Below are 27211 nucleotides of genomic sequence, written 5' to 3' on the forward strand. Positions count from 1 at the left end.
CATTTGATTTAACATGTGAGGAAATTAAGTCACAGAGTGACTGGCATGCTCAGTAGCCATGAGCCATTTAGTAGAGCTGGGATTAGGTGACTAGACTTTTAACCAATGGAGTGCTGACATTTTAACTTATTAAGTTTATATGAATTGCCAATTGTCTTCTTATGATGAAGTGGGCGGCAAAAAGAGGTAAAGGAAATATGTTTGTTTGACTTAGACATTACATTAAACTGGACAAACTACTGGCAGCGGATACAGATTAGGGTTGCTAGCTAGGATTATGGCAGCAGCCAATGGGTACATTGCTATTAGTGACTTAGTAAGTGGTGACTCCATAAAGGGCTATCCATGTTGAAGGAATGGAGGAGGTAGACCAGAGCAACTGGGAGAGCCTGTGCTATAGAAATAAGCTCATTTCAATTCGAGAAGAGAACACAGTTTAAACTCACAGGCATAAAGATTTTTCTAAAAGAAATTGCCTCACTGGAAAAAATAGAGACATAAAGACTGAACTCGAGATAAAAGAGAAAAGTCAAGGAGGAATTAGCCATGAATTTCTAGGTGAGGCTCTCCATTGAGACTGTCATTTCTCTATTATTATTATTGATTTTTATTGATCTCTACATTTTTCTCTGCTCCCCTCCCTGCCTCTCCCCTCTCCCCTTCAACCCTCCGCCAAGGTCCCCATGCTCCCAATTTACTCAGGAGATCTTGTCTTTTTCTACTTCCCATGTAGATTGGATCTATGTAAGTCTCTCTCTCAGTGTCCTCATTGTTGTCTAAATTCTCTGGGATTGTGGTTTGTAGGCTGGCTTTCTTGGCTTAATTGCCATTTCTTTGGAATAGTTTAAGTATGGACCACCTACCCCACCAAGGAAAATCTCTCAGACACTTTCCTAGTCACCAAATTCCCAGAAATTTGTAGTCATTTGCAGTCAGGGCTAAAGCCTTTTATGTTTTATATCTAATGTGTATTAGTGTTTTGCCTACATGTATGTTTGTGTAAGGGTGTTGGATCGCATGGAACTGGGGACATTTGTGAGCTGCTGTATGGGTGCTAAGAATCAAACCTAGGTCCTCTAGAAGAGCAACCAGTGTTCCTAATCACCTAGGCATCTCTCCAGCCCCACCACTTTTGTGGCAGGCCACAAATTTAACACACAAAAATAAACATCCTTTCTATATACCAATAGCAAACATGCTGAGAGAGAAACTAGAGAAGTAATCTCATTCACAATTTTTTTCAAAGACATACAATACTTTGAAATTTATATATCTAACTAAGGGTGTAAAAGAATTCTACAGCTAAAAATTTTAAATATTGAAGAAAGGAATGGAAGATGGTAGAAGTTGGAAATTATAGTTAAGGGATATACATGTATATACATGTACATATATGCATGTAACAAAATTAATGAAAAAAGAGGTCATGAATCTGAAAGAGAGCAAGAAGGGATATATGAGAGGGTTTGACGATTCTGCCTCAAAACAAGAATAGAACACTCAGGAGGCTGAGGTAGGAAGATTATGAGTTCCAGGTCATCCTGGGCCTCAAAAATAAAACAAACCCCCAAATACATCATATCACATACTATTAAAGCTGCAAGAGAACTTAGAAGCACTGTTCTGTGTGCTGTAGAATTTTCAAGTCCAAAGCTTCAAAGTCACAGACCTTGATGACTAGAGCTAGCTGAAGAACCTCAAACAGCTATATGGTCACCCAAAGGTCAATCTATAACAAGTTGACTATTATAACTTGTATTGAACTTTAAGTATAAATGCACATTCATAATTTTTCTAGGGAGGGATCAACTTTGATACCACCACAGCAACGCAGGAAAAATGATCAGTTTTTCTCAGAGGCGTTTTCCATGTGAATATGTCTTCGTTGGGTGGAACTTTTCCTATGCAGCACCAGATTTTAGCACCGTAATATTTGCCTCAGAAAGGGACCAGCAGAAGGCTCAGCGAGTAAAAGCTCTTGCCATCAAACTTGATGACCTAAATTTGCTTCCCAGAATCCACATGGTAGGAGGAGAAAAGAGACTTGGATAACTTGTCCTCTGACTTTCTTAGGTGTAGCATGGACTATGTATACCCCTTCTCCACCCTCATAAGAAACACAAATAAAAGACAATTTACAAAATTTAAACAAAAAAAAATGACAGTAACACGTTCCTACACCTCAGGCTGCTGTGACAAAACATCCCAGACAAGGTGGATTAAATAGTAAATGCCGATTTCTCAGTTCTGGGGAGTCTAAGTAGACGGGTATTTCCTGAGACCACCTTTCCTGGTTTCCAGATAGTCCTTCTCATTGTATCCTCATATAATAAAAGAAGAGCTAGAAAGTCCTCCAGGGCCACTTTGACAAGAACACCATTGTCATCCCTGAAGGCTCCACTCTCGTGCCTCTCATGCCTTCATTACCTTTCCTAATACCATCATGTTGGGGCGGGGAGGCAGGGTAGTAACACATCAGTTTTCAAAGACTCAGACCTTTGATTCATAATCACTGTTAGTGACAGTTATCTCAATGAAGTATTTTAAAGTTTTTCTGTATTATTTTGTGTGTATACATGTAGGTCCCTGTGCCACGTATGTGTTGGAGCCTGAGAAGGCCAGAAAAAAGACATCAGATCCTCTGGAAGTGGAATTACAAACAGTTGTGAGCTGCCATGTGGGTGTTAGGCATCAAATCTGGGTTCTCTGGAAGAGAGCAGCCAGTGTTTTTAAACAGTGAGCCATTTTTCCATCCCCCCATAATGTATTTTTAAGTATAAGTATACTCAGTATTAAGGCATGCATGAAAATGTCAAACTGACAGCAATTGGCAAACAATCACTGTAAACGTCAGGACTTTATCTTACTGGGATATTTGCATTGATTACATACCTTAAGACTCTCAGCAGCATGAAGAAATCTGCAATGCAGTTTGTGCAAACAAGATTAAAAGCCCATCCCAAAAGAGTTTAATTTGAACGTCTTACCTGAATAACTTAGCTTGCCCCAAAGCTACTGCTTACATAATTTCAAAGAGTTAAATAAGTTTATGTATGTGTATATAACTGTTTTAAAATACTCACAAGATCCAAAGCTGAACCTCCACCTAGGTATTCCATTATTATCCATAGTTTTGAGCCCTGTAAAGACATAAAACAATTTAATGATTACATGCCTGGCCCCAAATCACCCATTAGAAAAAAATTAAAACTTACATAGTAACCAGTCTACTGGTTATAAATACAGGCTTTAACATGGTTCTTTGGGATCCAGACCATACATTGTTTTTCATAGAAAATTAGAGTCAGATTCTAATCCTGTACTTCCTGCAAAACTACTTAAACAATACAGCTAACCATATACAACTAACACGTGTCACTTTAACTATTACTAACTCTTATAAAATCCACAAAATTAGCAATCACTTGAAGTCATTATTTGAAGTAATACTGAAAGAAAAGTATAATGACATCAAAAACTAAGGAGCAAGTGGACAATTTTGAATGCTTTCTGTGTAATTTTAGAGTTCGAAGACACGCGACATTTTACATTGTTCCATTTGTTTTAAGACATTTTAGAGCCTTTTCCAGCCATGATTAATAGATATTTTTGCACACACATGGAATCCAGAAAAAAAAACAACTATCCCCCTCCAAAACGTGGGGGGGGAGTATATAGTTTAATATGATAGTTAAGTTCCAAACCGAGGACTTCACTGTGAGCTGAACAAAAAAAAGAAAACATTTTATAGGGGAGCTATAAAGAAATGCACTATAAAATGCACACACGCATGCATGCACACACATGCATGCACACACATGCATGCAAATGCATGCATGCACACACGCATGCACACCATCCAGCTCTATTGGATCAACACTAGATGACTAGGAACACAGCTCAATAGCAGAGTGCTTGCCTAGACCCTATGAGGCACCAAACACCTCCCTCTCCTAATAAAACCTTTTAAAAATAAATCATCAACTTCCTCTTTCTTTCAGACATAGCTTGAAACACTCCTTTCTCTCTAGTACTTCATGAATGGTATTTGCTGAAACTTTGTGAGACCACAGAACCGACTCGAGGTGGAAAGGCAGGTTTAACAAGGCTGATGGCAGGTCACACCGTGAATGATTTGTGTTCTGTGAGCCCATTTCCAAGTAAAATATTTAAGTTTTTGAAACCTGTGTTTCTTCATTAAAATAATGCCTAGGTTCCAGGGGAAGGCAGGCAGCGAACAGATGCTTTCCAAAGACAACTTCAATGTAAGTGCATCCACAGAGGCAAGCATGAAGTGCGGTAGAGATATGGCCTACAGTTTTATACATCAACAATTTTTTTTCTAGGGGAAAATACAGTCATTGCTGTCTTCAACTTATGACACAAGTACTATTTTTGTCACTTAAAGGCCCAGTTGTGATCTGAAAGGGCTCAAGCCACTGCTACTAGCCCTCATCCTCTTAAAATCCCTCAGTCGTGTTCAGAAGTTTCATTTAAAATTTCGAACAGTCCCATGAGCCTGGAGCTTTATTACGGCAGGGAACGGACTCCAGAGATACAAACACTCATGAGAGAAGGTTAAAGAATCAAGAGTTGGGTGAACTCTGTAGTAGGAAAACCGGGATGTAGCTTAGAGTTAAGAATTAGGGAGAGAATGTTCACATATATCAAATACAGGACACAAAGGATGTCTTTTCTCTTCCATATGTATATGTATGATATGCATATGTATATTCCCGTTTTCATGTGTGTGACTGTGTATAGAGGTCTGAAGTTGAATGGCTTCCAGCATTGCTTTCTACCTTATATACAGAGGCAGGTTTTTTAGTTTCTTTCCACTAAACTTTGAACATACCATCTTGGCTAGTCTGGTTAGCCAGCTTGCTCTAGGGATTCTCTGTGCTTCTTATAGGCCAAATGCACTCACAGAACTTGTACATGGGTTGTGGGGATTTGAACTCTGGTCCTGTTGCTTGCATGTCAAGCATTTTACCTGCAAACCACCTCTCTAACCCTTTTAATCCTTTTCTTGATTCTGTTTCTATGTGGGATATGTAAAAGAAAGCGTTCCCTATCCTCTTCACGCCCCTCCAGTAATCTTGACATCCATCTGTTCTGTCATAGCAGTCCAACTTGAACCGAGGAAGCAAAGAACCAGGAGCCCTATGTCTACATTAGAAAAGAAGATAAGAGCGCCCACAATAGTAGGGGACGAAGCCGAGATCTAGGAGTGGTTCATGCAACTTGCTTTTATGTAGAGCAATTGGACATTGAGACAGCGAAAACGGCGAATGTGATGCATTTTTACGCGTTTTCATGAGGAAGAAAAAATTCTTATAATTACTGATAAATGATATGGGAGGTCCTTTTGTCTATGTGTTGTTTTTATTGGTTAATGAGTAAAGGAACTGGCTTGGCCTACAGCATGGGAGGAGGAAGGCAGGGTTAGAGAGAAGCCATGGAGCTGCGGGAGACAGATGTGCCACAGCCACATGACGATATACAGATTAATAGAAATGGGTTAAATTAATATAAGAGTTAGCCAATAAGAAGCTAGAGCTAATCAGCCAAGCAGTGATTTAATTAATACAGTTTCTATGTGATTATTTCTGGTCTAAGCTAGCGCCGGGAACCAACAAGCGGCCCTTCTCCAACAGATAAATTAAGATTTGTTCATTTGCCACAAACTTGTTCCTAATAAGTAACTATACTCTCTCTACCACATGAACTCAGAGTGCTTCTTGTGTGCCTGACATTTAAAAGAAAGTCCCTATAAAATATGTTTCTATTTTGCTGTTCTGCATGAACGAAAGAACCTGTTTTTCAAGTTAAAAAAACAACACATGGCATTTTGTGTGTACCAGTTCTAAATGGAAGCTTTCCAACTGTCACCAAAATGGATGCGTAGAAAGCTTTTAAGCAGTGACCTTACAGAGCAGGCTATATGGCTGAGATTTCTCAAGTCCCATCTAAGGAACTTCTACATCTGAAAATAAGGCTTCCTACCAGTAAGCAAGGTGGTTCACTGGAACTTTGAGACAATCAGGGGACTTGATAGGTTTTTGCAGCTACCTTCCTTAGATCTCTCCATTTCTAGAGGTAAGATTTACAGGAGGATTTTGGGGACATCTGAATTCCTGCTAAGAAGGCATGAGCCAGGGCAAGGCCTGAAGGAGCACCATAAAAAAAAAAGAAAAGAAAAGAAAGGAAGCTTGTCCCACAGGGAATCTGCAGTCTACATCTATGCGCATAGGGTCCAAAAACAAAAATAAAAACAAACAAACAAAAAAGGACTACAAATAACAGAAACCAAGACAACCTAAATATTATTATTTGGGGGTAGGACAGCTTCTGCATTTGATTTCTGATAACAGAAGTTAGTATTGCAGAATGCAAATAAATGTGCTAGATTGAAATGGTGTCGATATATTGGTCTACAATTCCAAAAGTGCCAAGTGACTATAATCCATAACCATAAACCCATCACTGTTAAGGGCAGGAAATCTCTGTAGGGAAACCTCCACTTCCCTTATAAAAGAAGCCATGCATTTGAATGATGGTTTGAAGGAGAAAATTTAAGTTATAGGAAACTGTGCCCAAATTTAGAACACACGAAAAGAAACGACTCCAAGACCAACAAAATGGCTCAGAGGGTGGTAAAGACACTTGCTTGCAAGTCCAAAGACCTCAGTTTGATCTCCGAAATCTACATGGCAGAAGAAGAAAACTGACTCTCACAAGTCCTCTGACCTGCACATGCACACCATGGCATACACACACACACACACACACACACACACACACACACACACGAGGATTATTTATACTGTATACAAGTCAACACAAGTGGGTGGCCTACTCCAATAGCCTGTAACACTAACGACATAAACTAGAATGTAGAGTTGTAATTAGCCAGTCACAAAAGGGTCAGGATTGTGTGGTTCCATTGTATAAGGTACCTAGAGCAGTCAAGAGCAGAGAAGTAGGCCCTAGGATGGTGGATGCCAAGGAAGCTAGCTACAGGGAGTTATTATATCTTGGTACAGAATTTCAATTGGTAAACACATCCTAGAAATGAATAGTGGTGATGGTTGAACAACAGCACGAAAATGACACACTTAAAAATGGATACTGAGCATATCATCTACCCTCCAGGGCAGAGTCCATGGCAGAAATAGTTTGCCAGCACAAATTGGACTCCATGTTTTGTTTTTATTTTTATGAGAAAGAACATGAAGTTGGTTAGGGATAAGGAGGTGGGGGAGGAGTTATGGGAACAGGAGAAATATAAAAAATAAAAACATTATTAAAATGAATACAGAAAATGGCTAAAATAGTAAAGTTACATTATTCATTGCCATCATTTTAAAATGTAGCATGAACGAGTTTATAGAATTAATTAAATGGGAGAGTAGAGATAGCTTTATGAAGAATGGGGCCAGAAACTTTATGCCCTCCACAGGGTTCTGCTCCAGCTGTGAATCCTTTGTCCATAGCCCATGCTTCACAAAGTCATACCTCCAGGAGCTCAAATGCTGCTCCCCAGTGTTAGTGTTACTGCCCTCTATACACTCTAGTTTAAGCAGGGAAGAGGAAACAAACTTGAAACACACACCTGGAGCTGAGGAGGGAGGCTGAATGTTGAAGCTGACAGAATAAAGTGGATGAGATTGACTGGACAAATTATGCAAAATGAGATGAAGGCACATAGTAGCATTCAATAAATGCACGTCTGTTGAAAGATGGGGCTTCTTAGAGATGGGTTATGTTAAGCCTAAAATCATTTCATTTTGAGAAAAGGGCATTTTACAAAGGAGAAAGAAATGGACTTCAAGCTTTATAAGAAAACACCAAACACATTTTCAAATAAAAAAAACTATTCCAGAGGCATTAAATATACTCTAGATAAAACCACAAAGTTTGATGAAAAAATAGCACGAAGACCATACAACTATAGATTTTGCTCTGGAACATTTCATTTCATTCACTCAAGTTTTTAAACAGATGCTGGTTGTAGTCTATACGGACCTATGGGAGGGACCACATTCCCTTAACATAAACAGAAATCTAAAGGCACTTTCAGCTGCAAATAAAGGCATGGCCCAAATTCCGTTCAATGCCTGAATGAGTTTCATTTAAAAATGACATTGAACTAACAAAATATTTAAAGATTCTAAAAGATTCTAGCACTATTAGGAGACCAAAAGGAAAGCCCGTGTACTCCTAGCACTCTGTCAAGAAACTGCAGTGAACGAAAACGAAAGGAAAACACTGTGGTCACACTGATGTGTTTGTCTGGTTGTTTTACTCTTGTTTTTAAAGCTGGAATCTACAGTGAGCTCAGTCAAAATGAATACCTAGTACATTTTTGCATGTCTGAAGGAAATCGCTACAACTGCACACAGTTTGAGAGAACATATAATTTTCTCTCAAATGCAGTCACTTTTTATCCTAGCTTATAGTAAAGTCACTTTTTACCCCAGCTTACAGTAAAGTCTTGGTTATGTATGGTAGCCAGTGTAAATCCCAGATCCTATGTTGCTCAACTAAGCCGACTCACAAACTCCACTGCCATCTAAAATGCATGGACAGCCCCCCCCCCAATACGTATCCAAATCAATTGACAAAGCCATTCCCTCATGATACTAACAGGATGTGGTCTCAAGTTACGCTGACTGCTTTAAACAGAACGCTGTTAGATTTGATGTGGTTTTAGTTTACAAAAAAAAATGCATGCCTATGCAATCACAATATGACAATATCAATGGAAAATAATGAGTTGGTTAATTTCAGTAAAATAGTTAGCCCACCATGGAAGTGAACAATAGTAATCCAAAAGCTACACAGGGTAAGCTCAGGAGGACCATGCGTTCGGGGCCAGCGTGGATTATACTTTTAGGCCTAGGATTTAGCTTAGTGCTAATAAACATCAACCATGTGCGCGCGCACACACACACACACACACACACACACACACGACTCAAAGAGGAAGTGACTCAAAATCAGATAAGAGTCCTACATTTTGTATGTATAGCCATTTACCCATAACTGTATTTATAGAGTTTATCATGAAAGAAAAAGGTTCCTCAAATACCCTTTTCCAGGACTTCCACTAATGATTAGTAAAGGAGCTGAAAATATTTCAGTTTTATACATTAACAGATATTTTGGATATTAGTGTTCTACCAAGGAATGCTCTAAAGAATTCTACAGTCACTATGTGGGACCAAACAAAGCATTAGTTTGTACTTATTAACAGCTGGAGTAATTACTAGAAGACTAGTATGTAGCTCCTACTAGGCTAGGTTTGAAGGCAGTATTTTTTTTTTTTTTTGGTTTTTCGAGACAGGGTTTCTCTGTGGCTTTGGAGCCTGTCCTGGAACTAGCTCTGTAGACCAGGCTGGTCTCGAACTCACAGAGATCCGCCTGCCTTTTGAAATGTAATCTCTTACAAATAGAAACCCACGCAACTGCAGCACATTCGTCTGTGGAAGAAGCATGAGTAAACAAAGGCTCCTAGTAATTACTGAAATCTTCACCGCCATGCTACTGCTGAGTTAGAACAAAGTATTAAAAAATATTTTAAATAGAGTCTATTGAATATTTTAAGCCAGCCACCGAAAATAGCTTATCTGATCTAGGTGCCTAAAAATAACAAGGGTTCAGGTTTGCTCTAGAGAGAGTCTGGAATTACCAGTACTCAATCCAGAATGAGCAATAATACATATGACCAGAAAATTCCCAGAGCTGCCTACAACAAAGCCCACTGTAGGAATTAGGGGGAGAACGCACAGGCACTGAGATGGAACAATCACTCCAAAGCATTCCATACAACTAGATGAACTTCTAAGTTAGATATTTTAGGGATGAATATGAATGCAAATACTATGCTACAAAAAACAGAAGTTTTCGTATGTAGTAAAATATGATGACAGCTAACTCGTAGGAGTAAATGCTGAAATTAGATGGAATTTTCCGTTCTCATCACCTCTTCCTTGAGGCACCTTCTTCAAGTTATTCTTGATGAAAAATACACAAGTAAGCACTTGCTTATTTGCACTTATTAATATGTAGCTTTTGTTTGATTTTAATTTTTGCAGTCCTGTGAATGGAACCCAGTAAGACAAGCATGCTAGGCAAACTCCCAGTCAATGAGCTACACTCCTGCCCATTTCATCTGTAATCTGCTATATGTAGACACTCAGTATTATATGGTATGATAAGTATCCATATACTTTTATCATAAAATTTGTACTTTTTATGTAATGCTGGACTGAGTGCTCTCTGGCTACAGGAGTACGCTATTCATTTTACATCTCCAGCACCTGGTACCCCGTATGACACAGTGTCTAGCTGTTGAATGACTCTAGAGCAAATTCACTCCCTATTCAATCTAATGTATGCAATATGTTAGTAAAATAAGTTTTTCAAAGTCAGTAAAATTGATGATTCATATCAATATAAGCTAATATAAATACATAAAGTTCAAGGAAGCAATGACACTTAGGTCACCAAGATGGAGGCATAGAAGACACCAGTCTTCACCTCTCTCTATTTCGTGCTCTCTCTCTCTCTTTCGTTCTCTCTCTCTCTCTCTTTCTCTCTCTCTCTCTCTCTCTCTCTCTCTCTCTCTCACACACACACACACACACACAAACACATGCACGCATGCATGCACGCATGCACGCACACATAATGGGTGCACACGGTGGGATGGAAGGAGAGAAGATGAGAGAGAACATACCCACAAACTAAAATAACTCACTAGCCCTAACTGTAGCAGCACAGGAGACACAAAGGCAGCAGGATCTCTCCCCAGAAAGGGTCACTGGCATACCTGTGCAGCTGAGAGATGACCATGAATGAAAAAGAAAGAGGAAGGCTATCAATATCGCCATGCAGTAGGAACCACCGCGGCCCCAAATGAACTATTCCAGAGGAAACTGACATCGTAACTGCTGAAGTGATCAGCAGCTAGTCTTCCTAGGGAGCTCCAGGGAGGGCAGGCACAGTAACCCAACCTTGCTCATGAAGCAAAAAAGCTGTTGAGACTCTGGGAAAAGGACCCTCCGTTCTCCCAAACCATGCCAGTTCCTCAGCCTTGGATTAATGGCTGCTCTATGAGGGTCCACAGTCCAGACCTGGGTTCTGTAGCTGTTCTAGATCGAACCACATGTCACTGCCAGGTGGGGTCACTGCCTCAGACCCCTAGTTCACACTCAGGTGAAACTAAAATTTCTCTGTGTGCACCTGGGCTGCACACACTAACTCGCCTGGTGGCCACAAGGGAAAGCAAGCACTCTGGAGGCTAGATGTCTCAATGGCTACATTGTCTTCACCATATCTCCGACAACCCAGGCACCACCATACGAAACCGGAAATCTTTCTGCACGTGCCTGTGCTCCAGACAAGCACTCCTGTCTCTAACGCAAAGTTATGCCGCTGTGGCAGTAAAGACATGCAGTGAATCCATTATACCATGGCAACGTAGCCACCCACAACTCAAAGATTTTATACTGCCGCCATAGCAATCTGGCTCATACTGGGCTGGATGTAGTTTCTTTTCTTTCTTGTTTATTTATCTCTTGCTTATTTTATTTCTTTTTAGTTTTTGACAATAAGAAAAGAATTTATTTATTAAAGAATGCATCTGTGAGTCACTGGATTAATGAACGCACTTGACATCTATGGCTTTGGGGTAGAACACATTATTCTAGGTGGGATGGGAAAGTCTCTGCAAATATTGCACCATCTTATGTGAATGAAGGATTTGATCACATGGATCTTAGTGTTGTGGAGGAAGAAATAAAGAACCTGGGGATGGTTCAGGTAAACTATACTATGTGCTTAATATGCATCATAAGCTGGACTAAAGGATATAAAAACGGGGACATGTTCAGCTAAACGTCAATGAGTTCACAACCTGGTGAAAGGAATGCATAAGTAACAACCATAACTCAATACTATCTATATGCTCCCTCCACTCTGAGAAAGATTAGACTATTACATGTGGAAAGCCAGGGGTACAGCTTTTATGTGGCAATGTGGCCTAAAAACCAGAGACCTTTTTCCTCTTCCCCTGTACAAAAAGTTCAGGAATGGAAGACAGCAGCTGAGCTCTGGAGTACTTTTAAAGAAGCGGCTGTTAACTCTAACAATGGTTCAGTTGACACCACAAATGGAGCTAATTCTGCCTAGACGGTAAAGATTACCAAATCCTAATTTAAGTCCCTGCCTTCTGAGTTGGGTGTGGCGGTGCACACCTTTAATACTAGCAGGCAGATCTCTATGAGATCAAGGCCGGCCTGTTCTGTCTACATGGTGAGTTCCTGGAGAGTCAGACTACACAGTGAGACCCTGTCTCACAAAAAGAAAAAAAGGAAAAAAAGATACTGCCTCTTAAAATTAGAATGAAAAGAAAGCAAAAAATATATAATGAAAACACCTTATGAAATAATATAGCATGAACACATTATGAAATAAAATATAATATAATATAATATAATATAATATAATATAATATATAATGAGCACATTACCTTTAAATAGGACCCATAGTATTTCGTTACATATGAGCTGTCGCACTTACTCAGAACAGTTATTTCTTGTTGAATGTCTTCTATTTCATCTTCGGCTTCCTCAAGGTCAATGATTTTAATTGCAACCACTTGCTGGGTACGGTTGTCGATTCCTTTGAAAACTTCTCCAAAGGAGCCTTTTCCAATGCGCTCTAATTTTGTGAACAGTTCTTCTGGATCCGCTATATTATTCTAAGGGGAAGAAAGCAGAGAGGAAACACAAAAGCTTTGAATCAATTTTTCTTTTCGGTTTATTTTTATTTTACGTGTGTTTATTTTTATTCGCCTGCAGGTATGTAAGTGTAGCACACGTGTGCCTGGTACCTATGGAGAACTGAACAGAGGATTTGATTCCCCACAACTGGAGTTAATGACAGTTGTGAGCTGTCATGTGGGTGCTGTGAATTGAACCCGGGTCCTCAGCAAGAAGAGCCAGTGCTCGTAACCACTACGCCATCTCTCCGGCTGCATGAATCAAACTTTCTAAATCGAGAAAGATGAATCAGATTAAATATAGACTACTTTATGGAAGTTTTCATTTTTTATCCCCCCAATATATATCAACTGTTGCTAAGGAGGTAGAGAAGAAGGAATTGTTATATACAGTTAACAGGAAAGTGAATGAGTATAACCACTATAGAGAATAGTAGGGACAGAAAATCAAAAAGAGACCTACCATTTGATCCAGGTATCACACATTAGAGTTTGTCTTTTGAGGAAAAGAAGTAACTGTCTCAGAGACATGTGCACCCTCATGCTTTTTCACAATAGTTAGGCAGTACTCACAATAACTAAGATAGGAAATTATTCTAGGGACCATCAAGAGATGACTAGATATGAAAAATGTGACGTATAGACACATGCACACAAATAAAATACTATTCAGCTATCAAAAGGTTAGTATAGTATCCTTTACAGGAAAATGGAAGGAGGTAGAAGGTGTTACGTAAAGTGAGACAGTTGCAAAAAGACCGATTCTCCACACACTTTTACGTAAGTATGCTTTGAGAAGGCAATTGGAATATGTAATAATGATTACTTAAGGTTCGGGAGTGTGGGAGGAGAGCATGGGGGAAGGTTGGAGGACAGGTAGCCAAACACAGCAGAGAGGAGTTTATAAGTTCCAGTATTCAGTATGTGTGGGCAGGGAGTATAGCTCACAGTAAGCTCATACATTCTATGAATAAGAACTCAAACACAAGGTAATGATAAATAGATAGGAATGTCATTCACTTGATATGCTCTGCACATAAAGTATACACATGAAATACCGTACCATACCACATAAATATGTACTACTGTAATGTGTCTTTGATTTTTTATGTTTAAGGAGGTATCAATATTAACTGCCCCAGGTGAATCTTACACACTGTTCTTTGTGGATTGAATTATCACATCATGTATATAATTACAATAATTTTAAAGAAAAATATAAAATAATTTTTCAAGTCATCTTACAGAAGGGAGCTAGACTTAAACAAAATACAATCTAGAACTAAGCATAAATATGTCCATTAGCAAAACCTAAATGCATAAATGTACTGACCTTTCTTAATACAGAGATAGCTTTGCCTAAAAAGATGCAAAATTTGTCCCATGATGTACTCACTCATATTTGGTTTCTAGACATAAATAAAGGACATTGAGCTTATAATTCGCGATCCTAGAGAAGCTAAATAAGAAGGTGAATCCAAAGACAAACATATAGGCATCCTCCTAAATATTAACCTTCATCAGGCGATGAAAGGAGACAGAGACCCACACTGGAGCACCGGACAGAAATCTCAAGGTCCAAATCAGGAGCAGAAGGAGAAAGAGCACGAGCAAGGAACTCAGGACTGCAAGGGGTGCGGTGCACCCACACACTGAGACAATGGGGATGTTCTATCGGGAACTCACCAAGGCCAGCTGACCTGGGTCTGAAAAAGCCTGGGATAAAACCGGACTTGCTGAACATAGTGGACAATGAGGACTACTGAGAACTCAAGAACAATGGCAATGGGTTTTTGATCCTACTGCACGCACTGGCTTTGGGGGAGCCTAGGCAGTTTAGACGCTCACCTTACTAGACCTGGATGGAGATGGGCGGTCCTTGGACTTCCCACAGGTCAGGGAACCCTGATTGCTCTTTGGGCTGATGAGGGAGGGGGACTTGATCGGGGGAGGGGGAGGGAAATGGGAGGCGGTGGCGGGGAGGAGGCAGAAATCCTTAATAAATAAATAAATTAAAAAAAATTGTCCTATGAGATAACCATTCTATATTCTTATTGCTATGGCTAAAGAGACCAAGTTGAAAAGGAAGATTTTCAAACCTTTCAAACAGAACATTATTAAAGTATACTTGAGGGGCCTGTTAGTCCAAAACTTTACTTTGAGCTTCTTCAAAACCTAAAAGGATACTACCTAGTTCTAGTCACTCCATCAAATTTGCCAACTAAACCTAAGCCTACTGTGAGTTCATTTACTCTATGTTCCTTTGCTATAATTTCCCCAAGCTTCATCTCAACATGGATTTCAGGAGACAGTTAGAGTCTGCATATCCTTTGTGTGTCACTTCATTAGACAAAGAAGCCGCTGAAGCTTTCCTATCAAGTGCTTTGTCTTGAACTTCTCTTTGTCATTTTACCCAAAAATAAGGCTAAGCACATGATCTATCGACCTTCTAGTCTTCACATATTCTCCTCGATGAGGTTTAATTTTCTTTTTCTGGGAGATGCACTTTCCATTTAGGAGTATTTTTCTCCATTTCAAGATTAGTGTGAGTCCCTACCTACCTTTAGTAACCATGTCCAATGTGCATCTCTACATGGAACCAACCAATACACCTGGAAATTCCCATAGGGCTTCTCGAAGGAGTTGTAACACAGTTCTAAGTGGCTATAAGTGATGCCTCAAAGCTCACATTTTGTTAGTACTTCTTCCCAACAACTCGATTGCCACCATTACAGATTCTTTGGAGCGACCATTACAGATTCTTTGGAGCACGGGTGCTTTCTCTTATTTGCAGTTTGGTTTGGTTTGTGGTTGTTCCCACCCATTGCCGAGCTGCCCTGGAATTGGTGATTCTCTGTCTCGGACCTCTTGAGTGTTGGGATTAGAGGTGTGAACAACTGGGCACTACTCCTTTGGAGTAGCCTTTTGCCAGCACCGTGCTGTGATTACTACCACATGTATGGTGGCTAGCCCACAGCTACCTCCTCCTAGTTTGTGTGATAATTTTTCTCATTGTAGTAGCTTGTGCTGAAAATAGTCAAGAAATAATCTGCGGATGATTTCACCTCACTATAACTTCTTAAACGTAGAGAACTTAGAAAAAGATTTGATGTCAAGTTTTTGCTTTCTTTCTTTTAGGTGTATATGGGTACATGTATGTGAATGAGTGTGAAGGTTCACATTTGACTATAGGTACATGTGCATGTGTGTGTGCTTGCATGGGAAGGCTAGAGGTCAACCTTGGGTGTCAGTCTTCATCAACTGCCCAAATTGTTTTGTGTTTTTAAGTTTAAAAATATTATTATTATTATTATTATTATTATTTGGTGCAAGTGCCACAGTGCATATGTGTAAACACATCCTTTGTAGAGTAGTCTCTCCTTTCATTTTTATGTGACTTCCAAGGACTGAACTGAGATCACCAGGCTTATGTGACAAGCATCTCACCTTGTTGAGCCACCTCACTGTTCCCTACCTTGTATTTTAAGTCTCTCAGCTGGGTGTTGTGGCGCACCCCTTTAATGCCAGCACTCAGGAGGCAGAGGCAGGCAGATCTTTGTGAGTTCAAGGCCAGCCTGTTTCGAAAAAAACAAAACAACAACAACAAAAAAATCCAAATAACCAAACATGGTCTCTTACTGGAACATGAGGCTCATCTAGTAGGCTAGGCAGTCTGGCCAGCAAAGCCCCAAGAATCTGTCTGCCTGTCTCTACCTCCCCAGCACAATGATAACAAGTATGTGCATACCTCACCCACCTCACCCCAGTTCTGGGGATCGAACTCGGGTCCTCATGTTTGCCAGCACTGCAGTGCAAGCACTTTAATGAAGCTGTCTTCCCAACCCCTTGAGTTTTTTTTAATATACTTGCAAAAGAAATCTGAACTTTGGAAAACACAGTCTTGATTACATATTGGATGTACTGTCTAATAATACATTCTGAGGAGTATACTAATAACTAACTTCCTAATAAGAACTTAATAAGAAACAGAAATTAAATTCTACTTTTCTTAATTGGTGTTTTAAAGGGCTTTAAGTGGAGTTATTAACCCTAGGGAGGACACAGCTGTTCACTGCTTTCTGTAATAAATGGGCTCCTGAAAATATGTAAATCACAGATTTAAAAACCAAGTCACACTTCACATGTTACGGAGGCTATGAAGTGAATCCTAACTTATCAATATAGCTTAAGAATTTCAACTGAGGAACAGCAAGTTGGAGATAGAAAGACAGAGCTGTCATTTACAGAGTAATTCTACTTCAACTCTAATTCTGGGCTTACGAGTTCTGCAAAACTTTGACTTTCAGAGTAGAAGAAATCTGAAACAAAGGGTTTTCTCTACTGTAACCTCCCTCTCCTAACTATCTGGAGGGTAGAAACCTTTGTCTCACTGCCAGTTCCTGAATCTTTGATAAATAACACCCAATTTCTAAATTTCTCTTTATTCATTCTTCAGGTGAGGGGTATCTAGGTTGCTCCCAGGTTCTGGCTATTACAAATAATGCTGCTATGAACATAGTTGAGCAAGTGTCCTTGTGGTGTGATTGAGCATCCTTTGGGTATATGTGTAAGAGTGGTATCGCTGGATCTTGAGGTAGATTGAGTCTCAATTTTCTGAGAAATCGCTACATTGATTTCCAAGCATACAAGGACAGATTTCCTTCTTGACAATTTGCTTGGTTTTGTTTTCATTATCATCATTTTCTCTTCATCTTTCTTTCTTTCTTTCTTTCTTCCATTCTTACTTTCACAGAGGCCTTTCTCTATAGTTGTTTTCTTTTTCTTCTTTCTTTCCTTCTTTTTCTTTCCTAGATAGACTTGCCATGTTATCCTGATCAGGATGGGAATCTCTGTTTCCCAAGATGTCCTCCATTTACATGGATCCTGCTGCCTCAGCCTGCTGAGAGTTGAGACTGTGGGAGCAGGCAATCATATCCAACTCTTTCTTGTATTTAGAATGAAGGCAAAGTCAAATAAATAAATGGCAAGCATTTAAAGCAATGCAATGAAAACCCACCTTCCCAGTGATATGTGGAAGAAGGCCTTTTGAATTCCCAAGTTATAGAGACAGAGGGCTAGTACAATTTGGAAAAGCTTTTGGATTGTGCTCCAATCTTGGCTATACACCATGATCAACTGTATAGCCTTAAGAAATGTAGACACCTAGGACACATCCCAGAGCTTCTGATTCAGAGTGCCTGAGACTAGGACTTTGCCATCAATTTATATATTTTTTAAGTATCCTAAATGATTCCTGCAAAGACACTTTGGCATGAGTCTTGAGATCAGAATTTGGGAACTACTGAGCACAAAGAAGTGAAGCTTACATCACTGGGTACAGAGAACTCATTGTCCCTAGTTTTTTGGGTCAGCATATAGGCCTCATCAACTTATGCACACTAAAGGGAACAACTCAGAGATTAAAACTGAGGAGGTTTGTGTGTAACTCAACAATAGATTTTTTAGCATGTGTACTGGGGCTCTATCTTCACCACCATAATAAAACAAAAACAAAAGCAAGAGCACTGTGTTGCTTACATGCATGTACCTAGACTTTAAAATGAAGTCTGAAACACTTCTCAAAAATCAGTACTTTTCCCTCAGGACTACCAACATCAAAGGGTTTGTCCATCACAGATCCTCATTTTCCTGTAATTCTTCTCAAACATCATTTTTATTTGACATCGTCTCTGGGGTGCACAGTAATTTGATTTGTAACTGATGATATAGTATTTGCGTTAAAAATCCAACAATGAGGAATAAAAATCTTGATCTAGAAGGCAGTAGAAAATAGCTCCAATTTGTTAAAGAGGGACACTGACAATGGGTGCAGAAAAAAAAAAACTGTAGAAATAATTAGAAATATTCTTGGCGCCCTAGCAGAACAAAAATCTAGAAGGAAAAAAAAGAAAAAAAATCAAATATTATCTATGTCTTTGAATATGCAGTGGCTAATACGAGGTAGTTAAGTAAGACTGCCATTACGAGGAAAAGAGTGAAATCATAAGAAGTTTAAGTGGGTAGATTTCTCAGTTGTGGGGTAGGAATGGCTAAGTTCGGGTGTTTTAAAGAGTATTCAATAACCAGACTGAGAAAGGCCGACCACCTAAGGCAGTGGTTCTCAACCTGGGGGTCCTAATCCCGCTGTGGTAGCCTTGAGATTATGATTTGTAACAGTAGCAAAATTACAATTATGATGTAGCCACGTAATGATTTTATGGTTGGAGTCAGCACAACATGAGGACCTGTATTACAGGGTCACAACATTAGGAAGGTTGAGAGGTTGAGAGGTTTGGCATTGGTCTCCCCAATAGGATAATAAATAAAGACACCTTTTATTGCCTTAAAACCCAAGTGGCATGCAGCCAACAGGGGCGTCTATGTTTACAGCACCTAACAATATGCTAAAGCCCAACAACGCACAGTTACTAGATGATTCCTTCTAAGTTAAAAATGACGGGCTTTTCTGGATTACTCTCATGTCTATTGCTGCTACCTGTCACCTAACAAGCAAAGTGCACAGAAATAAAAATCAGTCTCCACTGCCTTTGTGAGCCTTCAATTAAATTACTATTCCCTCATGTTAAAATGTTTCACTTTCTCTCTGAGCATTGTGAAAGAAAAAAGTTCCCAGTGGTTTTCCTATACAAGACACTGATAAGAACTGGCTGCAAATGATCAGGCAGAGGCCTCATAGATCACCATCTTTTGCCAGGACTGAACATATGCAAATACAACTGGCTTCTGCTTCAGTCCCAGGCTTTTCAGGCCAACAGGAAATGCAAAGGTCACAAAACCTTACCTCTTACCACTGCTATCTACACCGCTGGGGGATTGTGGTGTGCCTGCTGTGTCCTAAACTACTGTCTGAGGTGTGGCAGCGATAGAGGCCAAGGGCTAAACATAATCCTGGCATTAAAAGAATGAGAAGACCTTTGAGATAAATAGGAAGTTAGCCAGACGCCTTAGCCAAAACCTTTCTGTAGCACAACAAACCACAGCCTAGATGGATGGGAAATTGTTAAGTACACAAGATGTTTTGCTAGTGGCAAAGGTCAAACTTAAATCCAGAGTTCCTGATTATTAAGTCCAAAGTTTTCTTTCTACAGCTTGAATTTACATGAAACTTAAACAGTATTCCCTTTTTGCCATAAAGCCAAAAATTATTTCCACTATAAATAGACCAAACAAGTGGCCAATGTCAGTTTTCTAATAACTCATCATTTCAAGAGATTAAAAAAATTAAACAAAAAAGTTTTCAAATTTTAACACAGAAATTTCATATTATAAATTTTTATTTTAAATGTATTGATAAAATTACACATTTATCATGGATTTATAATGTTTTAAAGCATATATGTTTTAGAATGATTAAATCTATATAATGAACATGCGCCACCTCCCACAGATATAATTTCTGTACCAAGAACATGTAATATCTACTTGACAACTTTCAAGACTACAATGTATAGTTGATAACTTGAGTCAATATTGTAATTTAAAAAAACTCATGGAAGAAGTCATGCCATACAACAGGGCTCAGATAGGAGGTTTGTTGGAAGAAGAAAGAGAAGGGGCAGAGAGGCTGGCAGAGAGGGGGCCAGAGACTGGTCCTTAGGGACAAGAATAGCAGAAGAGAAAAAGAGAGAGAAAGAAACAGAGAAAAAGAGATGGGAGGTGGGCAGGGCCCTTTTAAAAGGGACACAGTGAGTGCACAGGAGGTGGTCTTAATGGCCACAGCTGAGGATGGATCCTGTCAGGACCCCCAGGGAGGGCCAGTACAGACGCCTGATCCTAACAGTCAACACACTCTATAAGAGATCTCATAAACTTATTCATTATAGCTAACTAAAATTTTGTAGCCTTTCATCAATTACAGTGATGATTTCAAAACATCACTGCATTGCAAAGCCTAGAGGACATTAATGAAATAAGCTAAAGACAAAAGTACCTCATTCATGTGTGGAACTTTAAAAAACTGATCTCACAGAATCAGTGTGTAGAGGAATGGTTACTGGGGACTGGGTCAGTTGGTGAGGGTAGAGCTAGATATCAAGGAGACATTGCTAATAATATAAAGTCTTATATTATTATATTAATCTCTGAACCAATCTGCAGCACCCTGACCATCTCCTGTACATGTATGCAGCTACCATGTTTCGATTTAGAATCTATAAAAAAAAGGGATGATCCCATAATCTTGACTTTCCATCAAGGTTACTACACTTGGTTGCTTTTTTCCCATGGCAATAATGAGGCTGAAAGCAGCTAACCTCCAGAGTGTGGAGGCAAAGGTGACAGTCTCTCTCATGACTCCCCTAGGATCCAATGTCAGCATGCCAACAGCTCCAATCAGTGACTTACTGCAGATTTCAGCTCAGTTCGTAAACAATCCCCACACACTGATGAATTGATCCAAGATTAAAATATTTACTATCAATTATTAAGCTGGTGCTAAGTACTGTGTAGGTCTAGAATGGTCTAAATGACTGTGGAAGTTTTCAGATCACTTCAGTAACGAGAAAGTGTAAACAAACTCTCCATAAATTTTGTTAAACTCTTGAAGAGTGTGCTGTGCACAACCTCAGGATCGTATTACAAGGATCTGATAAAATTTTATGGAAACCTTAAGAGATTTCCGTGATTTATATTTCTGAAGTAAAATACTTAGCCTGACTATATTTTACGTATGACAGCATAAGAACTGAGATCAAAATTAAGTATGTTTCTAATTAAACACAAGGAATTTGGCTCGAGGTCAGATTCCTTTAGGTGGCCAGTTGCTTCAGTTTGCATTTCCACATTTATAAGACTTCAAAATATTTATGTAGGTATATAAAGAAAATGGTCTTAGTTTATCTATTTTTATAGTGTACTTACATTTTTATGTCTCTCTCAAAGGTTATTAAACTGGCCTCTGCACAATAACGCAGGGCTCCAGTCACCATCTTTCCCGGGTGTGCAACGAGATAAACGGAATGTAGTGAGAAATGCGGCTCCAACAACTCCGAGCTTCCCCGTGGCCATTAGAAAGCATTTAATCATTCACAGGCCAGTCCCTTTCTTTGTACACCCACTTAAAAGCCAGTGTAGAGATGGATGAGGCCAGCACGGAAACCTTGGTCTTAGTGGCAAGGCATGGAGTCAGAGGTCTTGAGCAGCCTTGTTTGGTACTCTTAAGGAAGCACTAACTTTCAGCCATTCTGTGGTTAGCACCAAGAAAAATGTGTTCATAAAGCAGAAATACAATTAAATTCTCAAGTACTTTTTCATCCCCCTTTGATTTTATTTTTCCCATTTTTAAGTGCAAAACTAGTGAGGATGCAATACATTGGTAAAGGGTAACTTCATGAAAATTGTTAAAAAAAAAAAAGCTCTTCACATAGTTGCATGCATACCACAGCAGTTCGAGGAGTTTTCCGTGATTCGTAACTCTGAGTCTACTTTATCTTTTAAGAACAAAAGAATAATTGATATTATTCTTTCATCTTAATTCCGCCTACTCAAGAGAGGATAGGAAAGAGAAGAGCTTCCTCTACCCGTAACTTGCATTCTGCTCTTTCCCCAGGGCTCAGATCACAAAAAAGAAAAGTGAGTGGGACACACATTCAGAGATGTGAAAAACGAGCTTCTTTACATATGTTTGTGAGACAGATCAATTTGCGAAGGTGGGGGGAGGAAGAATGAAACCCTGTAGTCTCCTGTCACGTTTCCATGTGTTTTCAAAGAAAGATGAAATGCAGAAATAATGAGCATACTTATCCCACCTCTGAGTTGCTCACACAGGAAGCAGAGCCAAGAAGCAGCACTTTTATTCACTCTGTTTCCCAGATAGAGCGGTCTCTATGTCCCTGTTATTCTAATGGACATGTCTCAGATTATTTTGTCCAGCCAAGTTAATCATCTGTGGGCCTAAAGTGGTTGTAAATGAAAGGAAATAACTAATTTTGTCTTTTTTACGAACTGTGGGATCCAGAGTTCTTGAAATCTTTAATTATAGCCATGGGTAAGGGGAAAGAGGGATCCTGCAAACAATCACATTCTTTTCTCGATAAACCCAAAGCCAAGGCTATCATCACAAGAAACGCTGGATGCAAATTCCATTGCATCATTTAGCTCATTTCTCTCTGACCTTAAATCCATTCTGAAGGAAAAGGGAGGTCTGGGGTCTCCTAGCATTCTAGAGGTAAAGAGAGTAGTGAGGTCAGGCAAAATTGCCTTAATTTTGCTTATCCTGCAAATTACAAGACATCCACAATTAAATGTCAGCTTGTCCATCTGTCTGGTGAGGAAGAGTGGGTGGATTCAGTGAGCTTTAGATTCCGTACTGTTCAGATGCTGGGTAGCTGTGAAGTATTAGAAGTTAAGTTCCTTTGTTTTCCCTTTCTCACTAACAGTCACCAACCCTGGTTTCTAAACACAAGTAAGGAAGGGATGAACTGGCATTAATCACATAGTAGTACATAGTGAGTGAAATGAAAAGCTTGCACTACTATGTGCCAGTAAGAAGATCAGCATCGCTAACCAACTGTACCAAAGTCCCAACTCTCGAGCAGAACAGTGATGCAGACCTCAGAGCTAAGGATAGAGAAATGGCAATACAGTTAATCACTATGCATACTGACCTCTGCCCCTCACCATTGTATATAAATGACTGTCCCCAAAGACTTCAAGACATCCAGGACTGGAACAGATATAGGACCTAAAAGTAACTTCTCTCCAAAAGGATTCAGAAAGGTAACACAGCTATACTGAACAGAAATAGAACAGTAACAGCCAACAAAACCAAGCACCAGGGCGAAAGTTCCAGGGATAGTTTACCATATCTCAAGGCCAGTGTTTCCTGAAGATAGTAGCTTAGACGTACCAATTTCACTGCAATGCTCCAGTAGCCTATGGTTCTACTTTCTTAGTTTTGAGGCTTTGAACCATGCAGTTTTCTCAATGAACAATATCATGTCTTTCTTCTGTTTCTGGATATCACCTATCTTTTTCAAAGACAATACTTTCTCCCAACACACAATTTCCGAGCGGAAGCTACTGTTTCATCCTCTGTCCGCTCGTAGCCTTTTTCGTGCCTCAATTAGCACATGCATTGTATTCTGCTTGCATTCTCTTCCATTGCCACGACCTTTTGATTTCATCCCTAAGTTAATTTAAAGGGTAGGGCTCTCTTTCCCTTGGTACCAGCTATGCTTCACTGGACCCCAGGACAATAGTTTATACGTTGTAGTCCTTGGCTATTTACAAAGTGTTTCATTTAAGGACCACCTAGGGGAGAAATCCTTGGCATCAGGTTATTGTCTCATTTGCAGTTGGATTGCTGGTTTGGTACAAGGGAGATTACAATTAATAAGCTGAAGGGTGTTAAAATAGACATGGAATTTTCTGGTAATCCTTGCGCTCATATATGATTAACTTTTCTCTAAAGGTTAAGATTTTTCTTCAGTGGGAGACATCATTAGACTTGGAAAAGAGCAGTTTGGAAAACAGTCTGAATCTACAGCCAGGAAAGAGTTGGGAGTAGCCACAAACACCAGGGTTCCTATCGGTAGAATACACAAATCTGATTCTGTGAGCCCATCTGCAGTAGCTCATGACTCCTGCATGGCCTGGGGCTGTCTTGCCATTTTATACTGTAATGTAAAGATTAGAGGCTTCAAGACCCAGGACTTGGTTTATCACTGTGCTGTGCATCTCTTCTAATTAAGCCCAGCTAAACACATAAAAATACACAATTCAGCCAGGGTCAGGCTGAATCATGAGCATTAATGTTAAGATGAAAGGGATTATTACTGACTAGACAGGATGTTACATAAATATAGCCTGGGATTGACAATAAGCCCTAACTATGAAATATTCATTCAGAAAGGAGGAAAAGGCCACACAGTGAAAGAAAGACAGGGATTCTGTTAATATATAAATGGTCAAATAGATAGCCTGATATATTCAGGCTATTATTTCATCAAACCCACACAGGGCTCTTTAAAGTGATGGACAATGAGAGACTCATTCTGTCATCCATATCAGAGTTAAATAAAAGGATGTCATTGTAGTACTTCCAGAGATGGGCACCTTTGCTCAGCACCGAGGGCAGCAGCCCGTCAGAGCAGACATTGAGCTGTCCCCAGTAATGTTATGATGAATCTTTAGCACACTTATTAAAATGCATTGAATTAAAACAAAATTGATTTGCTCATGCCCTGGCTTCCTTTTAGATACAGAATTCCAATTAAAATCAATAGGTTTGAAGCTTGTAAGCACGGCACTAAATTATTAACACCGTGAGTTTCTTTAGAAAATTAACACTGATTGAAAAAGTGGAATTTTGCGTAGACTTACCTTTTCATTCTTAATGAAAAAGTGCCATAAAATAATTCCCTACCAACATTTTCTTCCTTAATCAAATCTATCCTTGGAATGAATTTAATCAAAAAGTATTTGCAAGGAGTTGCCCAAAGGAATCTTACGACTCAGGAAAATGATCTCTTGGGTCCTGCTGGCTTTAACATTCTACAATCACAAGAAAAGATGTTGATGGCACGAGGACATCAACAACAAATGATTTTAATCATGGGCAACACTACTAATGAGTCGAGGGGTGATTATAGTAAACTAAAATAGAATAGTCTTACAATATGATAGACAATTTATTTTCACTTCTTGAAAGTTAAAAATACTACTGAAGCCTCTGTATATATAAGTAGCCTCTGTATATATAAGTTTAGAGTGGATGCCATAGGTTTTTTTTTTTGGTTTTTTGAGACAGGGTTTCTCTGTGGTTTTTTTGGAGCCTGTCCTGGAACTAGCTCTTGTAGACCAGGCTGGTCTCAAACTCACAAAGATCCGCCTGCCTCTGCCTCCCGAGTGCTGGGATTAAAGGCGTGCACCATCACCGTCCGGCTTGACTCCATAGGTTTTACATACATATATCTATATGTAGATATATAAGTAGAACAATAATGATTACAGAAGAAGAGAACATGAATTTGGGGAGAATGTGAGATGACATTGCAGGAGTTGGATGAGGAGGGTATGAATATGATGAAGATACATGGAGCTCATACATGAAATTCCCAAAAAACAATAAAAATGTTTTTGAAAAAGAATACACTCAGAAACCAAGTAAAAAAAATTGGCTATGCCTGAAAATCCATGCTAAGAACTAGTACAGCTGAACTAAACATGTGTGCACTCAGCATGTCATGTATGTAACATGTATAAGTGGTTGCTTTATGGGGACAGGGCTGGCTGGATGCCAGCATCCTCTCTAATGGTGACTTTATTATTGTCATTTCCTCGACATATGGAATGACATTGATTAAGAAAAATATTAAACATCTTCCCAAAGAAGGGAGCTAGGAAAGCTCTTCTACCTTTTCTTTTAAATTAATCTCCTCTGGAAGTTCAGCAACATTTCCTGAACTGAAAATTTTCAAACCTACCTTAATCGCACTCAAAACCCCCGTTGTTATCCCAGTTGTCTTCAGCATTTCGGGCATCAAATGTCTCTCCCTACAGGTACGGATTCACCAGTGTTTAAACACTTTGGTCTTGTTGACATAACCAAAATTGATACCTATTGCCAAAGCACAATTTAAATCTGTGGATAGATTAAATGCCAAAATAAAAGGGAAAATATCACTAAGTTCTGATTTACATGATAATGAGCTAATTTTTAAAAAAATGTTTTACAAATATTATAAGCAAGAAGTTGCTTCCGTGTTTTCTCTACAAATATGACTTATATATACTAATGTAAATGTGAGCCATTTTATGTTTGGAAACTTGTAGTCCTTGTCTATCTGACAATCAATCCAACAGAACTGTCATTCTCCAATTAGAATAAACAATAGCCAGTGCTATTGTTTATATGCACAGGAATCAAAATTTCTCCCTTCAGAAACTGCCATACGCTCTATTTATAGCTTTTGAAAAGGGGCAAGATTTGAAAACAGACATGAGCATTGAAAAGCACTTGCCCTTTTGGTTTCATCGTGAGTTTCTAGGTGGGAGGATGGTGCAGTGGGTTTTCACAAACGAGTGGTCCCAGGTTGAATGCAGATGATCAAGCCCCTTAATCAGTTCTTATCTTGCTGTCATCAACATAATCTTGAAGGCTGACTCAAAGCAATTAAAATGCTTTCAGATAGGCGATTTCCAATTTTAGCTGAATTTCAGCTTCTCACTTTGGAGCCCTAGCCAGAAAGTGCCATTCACCAAGGAAATCTCATTGCCCACCCCAAAAAGACTGAAAAAAAATCACTTAGAAATAAAATGGAAGAGGTTTCTTTGATTTTCCTTGCCTTAGGAAAGTTCTTTCTTCCCTTTTCTTTCCCTTCTTCATACCCAACCTTAATGGCAGCTCAGCTATGGCAAAATGCTTTTCCTGATCATTTCAACAGTTTGGACTGGCTTAG

General features: G+C 39.3%; 1 protein-coding gene across 1 annotated transcript in view; it reads right to left on the reverse strand.

Moving 5' to 3' along the window:
• LOC121439828 (serine/threonine-protein kinase 26-like) overlaps nt 1–26284 on the reverse strand; it is a 35652-nt gene extending 9368 nt beyond the window's left edge. Inside the window, exons 1-3 of the mRNA XM_041640446.1 lie at nt 26237–26284; nt 12540–12770; nt 3084–3140 (exon numbers count right to left, since the gene is read on the reverse strand). Coding sequence (XP_041496380.1) covers nt 3084–3140; nt 12540–12770; nt 26237–26284 — 336 coding nt within the window. The remainder of the gene's footprint in view (nt 1–3083; nt 3141–12539; nt 12771–26236) is intronic.
• Between the last annotated feature and the right edge of the window lie 927 nt (nt 26285–27211).

The sequence above is a fragment of the Microtus oregoni genome, unplaced genomic scaffold (genome assembly GCF_018167655.1).
Source record: "Microtus oregoni isolate MIOR12 unplaced genomic scaffold, Mior012 000063F_ref0000156, whole genome shotgun sequence".
NCBI classification, from domain to species: domain Eukaryota; kingdom Metazoa; phylum Chordata; class Mammalia; order Rodentia; family Cricetidae; genus Microtus; species Microtus oregoni.